Raw genomic sequence first — 14,505 nt, 5'->3', positions numbered from 1 at the left:
AATGGTTAGTTAGGAAAGCATGGTACAGTGTAAGACAGTGGCATGAGCACGAATGCATTATAAAACTACAACCATACAATGACAGAGAGCACCTTTGCAATGGCAATCACAAACTTATGATGTACTGCATAACACAATCCTGAAGTACTACAACAAAGAAAAACAGCCTGACTGCATTGGTACACCCAGAATCAGTACATTTGGCATTAAGATGGCTCTGACAAAAATAGCAGCCATAAATAAGGGCAGTAGCACAGTTATAAATGCATTTCTAAGCTATATCAGCCATTAAGCTGTGAATTAATATGCAGTGGTTACATTTTTTTAACAGAAATGCAAAACTAGGCCCAGGTGAAGCACTGATGTACATGTCTGGCAACAATAAAGTACACTTACACTGATGCCTTTAGAGTGTGGCCTGCGTCTTCTTGCAGGTAACCCTGTTCTCTTCTATTTCCTTGTGAGCTACACAAACAAAAAAATGAAATAAGCGTAAATATGGCCATGGGAAATAAACTATAGCTGTAAAGTAAGCCTATAATCTGTAACGTTACATAAACTGTATCCATGCTTAGTATAGTAGTGCAAAGGCTTCTACCTAATCACTTCTCTCACTGGAGGAGAAGGAGAGGTTGGTGCTTCTCATTATAGCCATGTGCGCCTCCAGGCATTTCTGCAGTTACTTCCTATTGACGGCTCTAGGTGTCAAATATTGTTTGTTCATATTTGTGTTAATAATTCCAAAACCATGCTATAGTAAACTCTCAGATAACTGGAACTCAAGCAACCAGCAAAAAAATATCGAAGAAATACAATATAATTTTCATGTGTTGCACTTTTTGTTTTCTCCCTGCAGAAACAGACCTTGTGTTTTTAGAGTTTTAAAAAGGAAGATAGGAATAAATTCCCTCTCTCCCAAACTAGAGAACAAGTCAAATCAAACAAATAGTATAGGGTACAGTATTAGTCAAGCCTATTTTAATAGTAAATCTCAAGCAACCAGAAACTAAAGTTATCCGGCATCTACCAATCCTCATGGGTGCCGGTTAACTGAAAGTTTACTGTACATAAGTACAGAAGATTTCATCTTAAAGCATACATGATGGCAAACACAGCTGTATTGATATTTGACCTCTGTCTAATTCAGCTAAGGAGATATTAAATATCTATATACTGTTTATTTGTATTGTAATAATTTTCATATTTCTCTAAATATCTCAACATTCAGGAAACAGACAGAACTGCATAACCTCATATGAAAGCTCACAGCAATATGAAGAAAATCCTGCTGGCAGTATGTGTCTTGCTTGACTGGTTACCGAGATATCATAACCTGTTTATATAACATTACAACATTGATATTCATTGCCTTTATTTTGGATTATAAAATCCAGTTTAAAGCATCACACTGTGTGACTGTCATTAATGTAAAGATTGATTTATCCCAAATAGTTTGCCATTTACAGTTTTCTAGTAACACTTATGGTTTCAGAGATATGAATATTTATTTGAACATTAGGGTGAGGTGATAAATTAAATTTTGAAAAGGCTCAAGCCATATCCACTGAGAGCTAAAAGTACATACTCAAAAGCGCTATACTGGAGGAATGAGTTAAGATCACTAGATTCTTACTCTCACTGCTCATCAGAGTTGGTGATGCACAGGATATCTGCTTTGAACTAGGGGCCCTCGTATGTGTCTCTCAGCAGATAGTTCTAGTAGTGCATGCGAACAAGTGAAGAAATGTCTTTCTTTCTCTACTGCATCACAGAATTTATAGAAGGCCATAGCCACATGCCAGGTCAAGTCCAGAACTAAAAATAATAGCTGAGCCACAATAACACACATCTTTTCAATTATGTGATGAACATCAATACAAACCACATCAGTGAGAGATAGCTCAATGGCACAAGATATAGCCCAATGGCAATGTGCAGTAGTTTGACCACAACTCACATACATGGATTGAGGGGGGGTGGCAGTTGTGTGGCCTTCACACATGGTAGTGTGGAAGTATCACACTATATACAGTCAAACAGCAGTGTACCACTATCCAAATGCCTATGTGGCATCATGCCACTTGGACCTGTTGACCAGTTTTATTGACCCATAAAGGAGTAAGACATACAGGCTGTGCATGTGTACTCCATACACTGCCATGTGCATATATAGACTATCACTGAAATGTTAATTTTAAGAAATAATACTCAGTTATACAAAAAGCAGATGACATTGTATTTTTGTGATAGCCAACAACAATTATATTTTCCTCTTTGTAAATAGGGAAGCATCACTTCAGAACTGTCATACTGTCAGTTTGAAAGAGCACATAACTAGCAGTCTAAACCTTTGACGTTTTATGGCCAGTTGGAATCAGAATGGATGGGCTTATGTTATCTTAAGATTTTCTAATTATTACAAAGATGTCACTTAATTTTAATTGGATGCAACACAACTGACCCGATGTTTGCAGTGAGACAGATACTTGAGAAGAAGCTAGAGATGAGGGGAGAATCCAACTGGGCATTCCTAAGCTTGGAGAAAGCATATGACAAGGTCCCAAGAAAGCTGATCTTGGCAGTACTGCACTGGTTTGAAGTCCCAAAAACATTGGTAGAATTAGTGTAGGCTATGTACAAGGACCCAATGACTCAAGTACAGACAGTGTTCAGCCTCACAGAGGGGTTCCCAGTGGGTGTGGGTGTACATCAGGGTTCACCTCTGACCCCACTGCTGTTCATACTGGTGATGGACTACATTTAGCAAACAGGTTGGAGGGGACGGATCAACAAAGCTGCTGTATGCAGATGATGTGGCAGTACAGGCAGACTCTGAGCTAGAACGTCAGCAAGGGATAGGAGAATGGAATGTTAAACTGAAGGCACATGGGATGAAACTAAGCACAGATAAGACGGTGGTAATGGCAGCAAATTGGGGAAATCAGAAGGAGCTGAGAATAGAGATAGAAGGGAAGATAGTGGAACAGGTAAACAGATTCAAGTATCTGGGAGGAGTAGTTGAGGAGAAGGGTAGTCTGAATGTAGAGGTCAAAGCTAGAGTCAGAGGGGCTGCAGCAAACTGGCATAGTGTATCAAGTGTAGTCTATGCTTATGTATGATCTCCTTGCTAATTCCATCTAAATGTTCTAGGGATATCCTCTAGCTTTAAACATTTTTAAAATAAATTGTATTTCATTCATAAAGTTGGCATCCGAGCTCACCATTCTGGCAGCCCGTACCAACTGTCCCTTTACAATTGACTTTTTTTGAAAATATGGATGTCCACTGAAAAATTCTAAATAAGAATTAGAAAACATTGGCTTTCTATATATATATTCCAGATTCCAATTTATTTTCTCCATTTATTATTAGATTTACATCTAAAAATGAGATGTGGAGAGGAGAGCATTTATTAGATATTAAACATGGCAGGATGACAAATGCACTTGCTAGGCATCTTAATGAATGTAAGGACCATACTTTAAAATTTTTGGTGATTCAACATTTACAAAAAGACCCACAGGGTAAATGTGTGGATATACATTTAGATATTAGTGAACTGAGATGGCAGTTGCGATTCAATGCCACTGTATACCCAGGGATTAATGAAGCTATTAGTATTACTAGTATTTTAAAACTAAAAAACATTTTAGGTTAGTTTTGAATTAAGTATTCTATTTATTAGTATTTTAGAATGCAATATATTTATTTTATTTGATTAGAAATGACAATATAATTTGATGTTGCATTTATTATGAATGTATTTTTAAAGACCTACTTGGTTACTATGAATGAAGTATAATTATGGATTATTCAATTTTATAATTAGTGATTAGGGTTTATTGTTAATTATATAAGGCTGGGTTAGGGTGTTTGATATTGTTCTGATGGAGTCCCTTGTAATTTGGGGGAGGAAAGTGCTAAACATGTTTTTTTTTTTTGTTAAATAAAGCTGATTGTTTTTCCAAGCTGTGGTTGCCCTTTGTTAAGAAGTAGTTGGTGGGGGATAGTGTCAAAAGCTTTTGACATGTACAGGAAAGTTGTAGAGACTAGCTGACCATTGTTCATAAGGTGGCAAATGGTGTTTGTGAATGCTATGAAGGCAGTGTCAGTACCATGCTTAGGGCGGAAACCATGCTGGGTGTCTGCTAGAAGGTTATTTGATGTAAGGTGGTGCAGGAGTTGTAGCTGAATAGATTTCTGAAGGATATTGGCTATGGGAGGGAGGATTGCTGTGGGGTGGCAGTTAGCGATTTCTCTATAGGGGCCATGCTTGTGGAGGGGGAATGATGTGAGCTGTTTTCCAGAGGTGGGGCACATATTGTTTAGAGATGGAGTGATTGATTAGAATTGAGGTAGGGTAGGCCATGGATGGGGCTGCGATTTTTAGGAACTCATTTGGTAGCTGGTCATCAGCAAGGCTGCAGGGTTTTAGTTTACTTAGGAGATGTCTTATGTAGGATGTTTGAATAGGTTTAAAAGAGAAGGATTCTGTTGTACCAGATACCGGGGAGGGGATTGTGAGTGGTCCGTGTTGATGGCTTTTTAGGAGGGTGGAGACAGAGTTAATAAAGTATGCGTTGAACTGTGCACCTAATAGAAAAATAGGTTAGGGAATGTTTGTACTGCATAGCCTGGGTGTACAGTACTGCATGCATTAGTTTTATTCAGTGTTGTTTCTATAACAGCATTTCAGTACATAGAAAAACTACAGGAACTCCTGGATTGATCATACTGACACTTTGTGCCCAGAGTAGCTGTTCCTTTCTCTCCACCCTTGCTACACAATTGACTGGCTGCGAAGAACTAACTTAACCTGTTTAGCTAATGCAGATGCTTCTCCTTGCATCATAGCATGGTCAGTCTGCCTTTCAGCAAGAAATACATTTCTGAATCACAGAGCCATGCTGATTACCCTTGTCTGCATACACAGGTGGCCTCATTTCCATAGTGTCACTCATCTGTATATTATATGGTCATTTACATATGAGGCTGACAGTGCCACTTTCCATGTAGAGCACTTGCACTGTGTGTGTGTCTGATTCACCCCCCCAACACACACACACACACACACACACACACACACACACACACACACACACACACACACACACACACATACACACACACATACACACTGTGTGTTACTGCTCATCACACTGTTTCACTTAATACATTGCACTGATTGTTTACAAATTCCAGGGTGAGTTTGATTTTCCTTATAGGTTAAAAGTGATGGTACCATGATATCTGTTAGTTACAGAGAGCATGATCATGAGTGAGTTGTATGCATCTTTCCTACTACATTATGGTACATCTGATCACTTTTCAGTCTCTCTCTACTGCAACCCCACCAGAGACACACATGGTATCTAATTCTTGCATGTCAGATACAACTGATATTACTGATATGGTTTAGAAGGGGGGACAAAGGTTTATTATTTCTGAGAGTCTGGAGGGCATATCCTGGTTAGGGAAGAGGTGCCTGGATCTTTGATTGAGGTATGTCAGGGGTAAGATCCACCTTGTTTTGTTAAAGCAGACATCATCCCTGCAAAGAAACAGACTAAGAATGTTTATCCTTCTCAGACATATCAAGAAATGGAATGGATAGAATTTTTACAGGTCCTGTGCAAGGCTATTTTGGCTCTCAAATCTCCTTCCTTCCTTTCCTTCCACTTAATCTCTTCATCCCCCTCCCTCAAGAGAGACAACACAAACTCGCTTTTCAGGAGGTGGAAGAATCTGATTCTGTTGAACAGTCTCTAGCATGTTCATCTGAGTCCCCAGGTCAAATGATTTCAGATGATGAAGATACATTATTCCGACTCTCCTTTTGAGGAAATCTCCTTTGGTAAAACCATCAAAAAATGATACAGCATTCTGAATGGGAACCACAGCAAGTTCCTAATGTGTAGAAAGAGCTATTATGTGTTTGTGATAGCAGCTCCTATGCCAGCACCTGTTCCTCCAGTCTACTGGATCTGTCATCAGGAGGTTTGTATGGCTTTGTTCCTGGTCCCTACCTGAATGTATCAAAGCTAAGATACTAGAATCCTTCCTTAACAGAGACGTTCTGTTTGGCCCTGCTGCAGCAGACCTGATCAAATCCTTACAGAAGAACGGAAAAATAATACAAGATTTTTGAGCAAATTGTTCTCACCTCAGTTTCCAGGTATCAAAGGAACTATCCAGCTAAGCCCATTTCCTTTTCTTGTAGAGACACAACATCTTCACAGAAGGATGGCAAATGCCAAGGAAAACAATTTCAAGACAAGCCTACTAGAGACTATTGAGTCTGGAAAAGCACATTTTCGGACAAATGAGACTGACTTCTTTCAGCCACCTCCTTCACCTCTCAGTTCACCCCTTCCCCTGTCAAAAACATGAGCTAGCCTCCTCCCTTTCAGCTTGACAGCTTATCACTTCAGTTCTTTTGTTCAACAAGGCTACAAAATTATTTGGAAGGAAATTCTAGCCTTCCAAGGTATTTCACCCCTCCTCCTAACCAGCTACACTTTCTCCCTCCTATTTTGCAGTGTCTCTGCGACCAAGGTAACATAGAATATGTGCCACCCTACCTTCTAGGAAAGGTCTTCTATTCCAGACTTTTCCTTGTACACAGAAAAGAAGGAGGCTGGAGACCCATTCTGGAGTTGCCTCAAAATGCTTTCCCTTCAAAGTCTTCTGCCCTTAATCTTACCCCAAGCTTTTCTGGTATATTTGGATCTGAAGGATACTTACCTTTACATTCCCATTCACACGTCTTACAGGAAGTTCATCAGGTGCTTTGCTTGTTCTTTACACTTTCAGTTTTCTGCTTTATCCCTTGGTTTATCCACAGCCACCAGGGTTTTCATAAACTGTCTAGATCCAGCTATTGAATGTTGCAGGATTCAGGAAATTCAAATATTCTCATACACCTTTGTCAACCTCTTAGGAAGACATGTTAAAGCATCTCACCTTCACTATCTCCCTACTGCAGAGGCTGGGCTTTACAAGCAAGCAAAAAAAAAGTCTGCCTTGATCCTTACACAAGATCTAGACTTTGTGGGTTGCAGGCTGGACATTTGTTGCATTCTAGTCTTTCTCTCACAAGAGAATGTGCAGACTCTCTCCATGTACTCTCTCTCCAATTACTGTTACTGTTAACAAATCAAAGCCTCCATGTCCATGTCCATCCTTCCCTCACTGTTGTTCTGAAAGGGAGATTCTAAGGGATCTGGGGTTCATGAGGCTTTCACCCCCCCCCCCTATGATTCCCTATGCCAAATTTCACACAAGAAAGATTCAGTGGCACCTGACGTCTCTCTGGTTTCATCACTGCCACCAACTGGTTACTCAGGTTCCACTACTTACTTTTCTAAAAAGAGAGCAATATTGGTGGATTTCTCAAGTACAGCTGAATGCAGGACTATCTTTCAAACCATGAAAAGAAAGCAACCAAGTAAAGGTTGGGGCATACAATGAAAAAGCAAAATGTACAAAAATAAATATGTTATAACCACCACGGCTGTAACAAACTTCTTTAATACAAATATATATTATAATATACAAATATGCAATGCAATAAAATGTAATAACAGTAGGTGAGTGCTTTCATGGTAAAACACTGCTTCCTCGGACCATGAATAAACAACACAAAAAATCAAACAATTATATTCATAAAACCAAAACCTAACAAACAATGATTAACTAAAAGAATTACAATGGCATTCATTCATCCGATAAATGCATGTGTCAAGTAATTGGTGCTTCATATTCTAACTAACCAATGAACAGTCCAAATCAGACTCAGTCAATGAATAGCTAAGAAAATTAGAATAACATTCATTGGATAAAAACATGTATTCAGTGATTGGCATCTCACATTCTAACTGACCAATAACCAATACAAATCAGACACACAATCAGCGAAGTCAAATGCATAATTCATTGCAGAAATCTCAAAAAATGATTTGTGATTCATGCTGGCTGATAACCAGTCAGTCACTGGATGATGGCACTGATCTGAGTATAATACCTTGGCTCCACTTCTCAAAATGATTGGCACGTCACATTACTGTTAACAAATCAAAGCCTATGCAGAAATAAAACCATTAAAATAAAATAAAGAAGTCCTTTACAATATTTTAACTTACAGTACATAAATCAAAAACTTAATAGCACATTATTTAGTACATACAAAAGTAAAACACTGCATTATGTCAATGTTTCAAACTACGGGATTTCAGAACAAGTTTCAATGAAACTTGTTCATTTAGCCCTGGTGGAACATACGCTTGTAGCAGTAAGACCCATTTCAACTCTTTTTTTCTCTGTACAATATCTAAAATCACCTCCCCTTACACTCTTAGTTAGCAGTTCTAGCACCAAAAATGTAAACATATGCTCACTACCATGAATCTGTACATGTTAATGCACTAGTGCTTTTCTTTTTACGAATATCATTCATGTGTTCAAGGACCCCCTGTTTCAATGTATGATTGGCCTTTCCTATGTAGAAAGCATTGCATGCTGTGCAGTTAGCATAGTAAACCAAATCCCTACTTTTACAATCTGCATAAAACTCAAATTCTACTCTCTAAGCTCTCTCTGGATGTATAAAATACATGCTGTTTAGCAAGTGTAAAATACAAATAAATGAAAAAAGGAAAAAGTGTGTGTGTGTATGTGTGTGTATGTTTGTTTCTGTCTGTATGTGTGAGTGAATGTGTGAATGAAAGCAGAACTGACTGTGGGTATGCATAAGAGACGGAGACGGAGAATGAAGAGTGAGAGCGATCCCTGGCAGCAGCATCAATTACTAAGAGGTTTGTGTACCTCTCAACCTCCACAAATAATAGGGACAGATTTTACATAGGGCTCTTATAAACTTAGAAAGTTGCTAGAATAAGCACTGAAAACCCTGCTTCCATTCCCTACATCCTAAGGAACACACTTCAGGTGTCATTGTCATTCATTACCACTAGATGGCACCATTTCATTGCAGGGGAAAAAAGCTCAGGGCTCCCAATGATTCTACATTATGTTGAGTTGTATTTATTATGCACTTTATTATGCTTTATTTTTATGCACACAATGGCCAGTACATGGAAAATTTTCTTACATGAAACTGGTCTTTGGTGCAAAAAAAGGTTAGAGACTGCTGTTCTATAGGAGGCTTGGAAACATACCAACAGAAGATCTTAGAAATCCAAATAGAAAATATTTTCAACCTTGGTGTCCGAAAAAGAGAAAGAATCCCATTCGAACTGGGATTTCCACTTTGCTTTCATACTTGTGTGAACGTTTTAATAGTTGGTCTAGGCTATTCCTCTATCAGGGCAAACCTATCTGCTATTTCTGCATGTATGCCCCTTGATCCCACCCTTGATGGCAGTATATCCCCCCATCTTTGGGACCTCAACTTTGTCTTTGGAAAACTTAATCACCTTTCAAACTAGCAGCTTCTGCATGTTTACATTCTTGCTGTTGGAAAACTGTTCTACTAATGGCCCTTACTTCTGCCAGAACTCCAAGCCCTAATGGCTTTTCCTTCCTTCCTTAGTTCCCATAAGGATAGGGTATCTCTTAGGATCACTACTTCCTTTTATGCTTAACGTGGTCAATTAATTGTCTTTCATCCAGGCTATTAATCTGCCTACTTTATTTCCAAACCATCAAATCAAGAGTGAAAGACTTCTGTATTCCATGGATGTGTATAAGCAACTCAGATTGTATTTGGACAAGTCAAAAGACAGCTATCTGTTTCTTTCCATGAAACCAAGTTGAGTAATCTAGTTTCCATGTTCCCATTATGGCACATTCTTATCCTCTCCAATTAAGGCCCATTCCACTATAACAAGTTATCCTCTGGAGGCTTTTACAAAAGAATAAATTCCAGGGCTATTTTAGAGGGAGCTACTTGGTCTGCACTACAGGGTAGATGCAGTCTCTAGATATAGAGCTTCTTTTGCTAGATTTACGCTATTTGGATTGATTAACAGCTCCACTATTCCTGGTCCATTGTCCATTCTAACTGATAAACTTCAGCAATCACTCAACAGTATTCATATACTGCAACAGTGATCTAAGGAAGGACATAGTACAGTTGTGTAGAAACTTAACATAACAGTAGATGTCCTCCTGATCACTGTTGCAGTATTACTTCCCACTCACTTCCCCCTTTTTCTAACGTTTATCTATTGAATGTTCACAGACCAAGGGGGAACCATTTCTGTGCTTCCCTTCTCTTAGCTGACCTTAATCTTTTGCTCATTCTTTTCCTTAGATATCTCCAGATTTCTGGATTTGAGACAGACTGATGACCTTATGCTCATATGTCCACTCATGTACCCGTATGCCCACAGGCTTATGTCATTTGTTGGAAATATGGCTATACGGAAGTTATTTTTGGCTGTGATACCCCTGTTGCATGTCAGCTTTACTCAGTGAGATGGAGATAACCCAATAGAACTGGAATACTGCAACAGTGGTCAGTAGGACATTTTTGTTATGGTAAATTCTTACACAACTGCAGTTTTATATGTAATGGATTCATCACAGACTTGCATATGTTTAGGGCTGTCATGTTGAAGTTTCTGCCTAATGGGCTTTTGAGTTTGGCTCAATTCAGTTTTAAATTGGCTATTTTGTTAAATTAGACTCTTTCCAGTGCCATAGTGTAGTGACTGTGCATGTAATGTGTGACTTGTGTGAGATTCTGGTTTGTTGTACTTATAGCTTCCTGAGGTAGAGGTGTGACTTTTGTAGATATGTTATTCAGAATTTCCATATATGTAAATGTAGGTTTCCATGTATGCTCATAAAATCTGCCTGTATATTTTGGAGTTTCTTATATCTTATACAGATATTTAAGGTCTCGTCAATAAGTACTAGGTTTCCGTAACCACAAAGCAGTTGTTATACTGACTGGTGACTGGATGGTTTTATGTATTTGGAGTGTGAGGTGTAAATTCATTGGAGAAATAATTCAGTGTGTTGACTGACACATATTTGTCTCTTCACCCTTAGGTTCACCCTTCTTCTGTGCACAGAAATGGAACCGATGTTGTGCTCACAGTAAGTGCTGCATGCTTATTAGAATGGCATAACTGACTAAATAAAGGTCTATGATCTAGGTATGTGCTAGGCTGACTGAAATGCTTTCTAATGGATTAATAACATTCTTCTAGATGGATAATTAATTATCGTGTTGCAAAGTAGAGCAGTACAGAAATGATGGAATCTGATGAGAGACAGAAGAGTTTGTCATCTAATGTCGCTGTTTCTTGTTTTTTACTTTGAGGCAATTCTGAACAATAACTAATGAAAGCAGTACTTTAACTGCTGTTAATCTGCACATGCTCATTACTAATGAAAGCAGTACTTTAACTGCTGTTAATCTGCACATGCTCATTACTAATGAAAGCAGTACTTTAACTGCTGTTAATCTGCACATGCTCATTACTAATGAAAGCAGTACTTTAACTGCTGTTAATCTGCACATGCTCATTCCCTTGCAGTCCTGTCTATTTAAAATGAATGAAGTCTTTAAAAGTGCAACAACATAGTAAAGGCTGTTTTAATCTGACAAACATATACTTGGCTACAAATTCACCAGACTGCACTACTACAGGCACAGTACAAAAGGTATAAAAAGCAGAATGTTTGTATAGAATATTAAAATTTTTACTAAAACCTACTTCATTGTGTACACAAGAATTACAAGATCCACATAAGGAGGCTTTTTTGGATCTATTAATATTCAAAATGCAATTTTACTCTTCTGACTATAGCTGTATACAAGTAATTCAGATGCGTTTCTGCCTATCTTGTAGGGTGTTATAATTTATAAAAAATAGTTGTAAAACATGGGATACTCACTAAGGATAGACCAATATTTTTTGAGAGACGAAATCACTTATTCAGAAGTATAAGTATACCGTGTCATGAAAAACAATGACTTCCTACTTTTCATGCTATCATTTAATTATTTTCCACATACCATGATAAAGAAACTCATCTCAACTTTTATTGTTAAATTGCCAAGAGATATCCTCAATGAAGTATACTTTGAAACATCAAAGCCCGTATAATCAAACGTCATTTACCCAAGACGAAAGTCGCAAAAACTGAAATTCCCAAACAGCATAAACACCTGCCCAACAAGCCCTTTTATCCAATGTAGTGCAATCCCGGAGCTGGTACATATAGTTAAGGGGGGTGCAGCCCCCCACATTGGGTGGTGTGGGGGGCATAGCCAGCCACCTTGGTGGGTTTTACTTATTTTGGTTTGTGTTTCATGTAACTTTGGGCACATGTTTACTTATCCTAGGAAAACTTTGCCATTTGGGAACGTCAGTTTTTGTGATTTTCGTCTCGGGTAAATGAAGTTCGGTTATATGGACTTCGATGTTTCAATGTAGATCCCCTCAATCACATCATGGTCATAGCAATAATCCCTCTGTAAGAAGAGGATAATTATATTCTGTGCTTCAGCCATTAAAAATGTTTCTTTACTTCACATTCTACTTGCCTATATAATTCAAAAAAAGAAATTCACAAAAAGATACAGCTGACAAAACGTGGGAAGGATGGCAACTTCACGCACATAAATAATTATTACCAGACACACCTTTTCTTTCCAACAAACTATGTTTTAAATAATTTTCAGTATGCGATTCTATACTGAGATAATGAATAACAATTTATAAAGCTTATAAGTAAGATCTCAACCTCATGTTCAATTTCATGTTTTGGGAAAAAAGAAAAAAGTCTCAGTGGTCCACTTTGCTCAAAAAATACAAACCATCGGCCAGATTCAATACAGCCTACATGGTCCACTTACACCATGCACATGGTAGCAAACTAATTTGGATTGAGTAAGCAGCTCTACACTGTGTGTAGTGCCACGCAGAGCTGAGCCAACAAGGTAAACACAGCGGCATTCTAATTACAGCATAAGCAGCTGAACTGTATGCTAATCACCCTATCTAAGGTGGAGGAGCTATTCAACAAGCTCTAAAGCAACCTAATGGAATACAGCCACAGAAAGTAGTCTACACAGAAACAATGTTAGGGGCTGCTGTTGCTTTAATTCATGTGTATGTGCAACAGGCTGAAGTCTATGCTGCTGCTGCTAAAAGAGCAAGGCCAAGAAGGAGAAGAGTTTTCAGACCCTGTTTAACTCACTCCAATCTACATGACATCTAAACTGTAGAGCACTACCGGGTGGATAGAGATACACTACAGGAAGTCTGCAACCTCTGTCATCCTCAACTCAGAGCCAGGACAAACTGAGAGGAACCCATCCCAGTGGAGACAAAGGTATGTGTAGCTACAGGTACCTTTCAGAGATCAACAGGGGATATGCTTGGGGTGTCACAGGCATCAGCATCCAGGATCCTCCATCAATTTCTGAATGCTATGCTCCAACTTGCCAGTCACCATATATATTTTCCCTGTACTCCTGAAGACAGGGCCAGAAATATACAAGAGTTCTACCCTGTAGTACACTACCCTGAAGTACTAGGTGCCATAGATTGCACACATGTAGAAATTAAGGCAACACTCAGGGAACAGGGAAGGTTCTACAGCAATAGAAAGGGCTTTCACTCTCTTAACTGCCAAGTTGTGTGTAATGCCAGGGGAATGATCTTGAACATGTGTGCAGGCAGTTACCATGACTCACATATGTGACACATCTCCCAACTGTATCAGATGTTCATTAGGAAGGATATCCCACAGGGTCATTAACTGTGGGATGCAGATTATGTATTGAAGCCATGGCTGATAATACCCATCAGAAATCCACACACACCTGCTGATGAATGCCTTAATGAGGCACATCCTCAAGCCAGAAATGCCCATAGAATGGGCTGCTGAAGTTGCGGCTCAAGTGCCTAGATACATGTGGGAGAGCCATGCAGTACAATCCATATAGATGTACTGAAATATTCATTGTATGTGCCATGCTACACAATATCATCCTGAGAAAACAACTTCAGCAGGATCAGTAGGGTGAAGGGCAAACATCCCACCACCAATGGGAAGGTCACCACAGCCACATGCAGGTGAGGAGTCAGAGGGGGAACCAGCAGCTGCTGTGGGTGTAGGCAGACATAGGCGTGCTCAGTATTGCCCTTGCATTGGCTAAGAGACAATGCATAGCACACTCACTCAACAACTACGCACATTCATATAGTAACATTGATGCCAGGCAATGCTCCTAATCTTTACCTACCCATGTAATGGCTGTGGACTGCTAGCATCAGACAGAGTCAGCCCTGAACTATAATTGTTGCAACTGCTCGGTTTACAAGGTTTGTGTTGAACCTAGAGTGTATTGTGTAATAATATAAATGACTGCCATAACCTTGCATGTTGTTACTTGATAGTGTAAGTAAGTAAAATGTAGGTGATTTGTACAGAAATGACTTTAACATGTGACAGCAGAGACTTATGTGACTTATATGTGTCCATTATTAGGTAGTAGGCACCAGGCATCAAAGATTCACACAG

At 38.9% G+C, this 14,505-nt stretch overlaps 1 protein-coding gene across 1 annotated transcript in view; it reads left to right on the top strand.

The window, feature by feature from the left end:
• FREM1 (FRAS1 related extracellular matrix 1) overlaps nt 1-14,505 on the top strand; it is a 1,066,140-nt gene that overhangs the window by 882,231 nt on the left and 169,404 nt on the right. Inside the window, exon 33 of the mRNA XM_044060374.1 lies at nt 11,017-11,064. Within this exon, the coding sequence (XP_043916309.1) occupies nt 11,017-11,064 (48 nt within the window). The remainder of the gene's footprint in view (nt 1-11,016; nt 11,065-14,505) is intronic.

Source organism: Protopterus annectens, chromosome 2.part0, assembly GCF_019279795.1.
Source record: "Protopterus annectens isolate FY-2018-M chromosome 2.part0, PAN1.0, whole genome shotgun sequence".
NCBI classification, from domain to species: domain Eukaryota; kingdom Metazoa; phylum Chordata; order Ceratodontiformes; family Protopteridae; genus Protopterus; species Protopterus annectens.
This window is presented reverse-complemented; position numbering and strand designations above follow the sequence as displayed.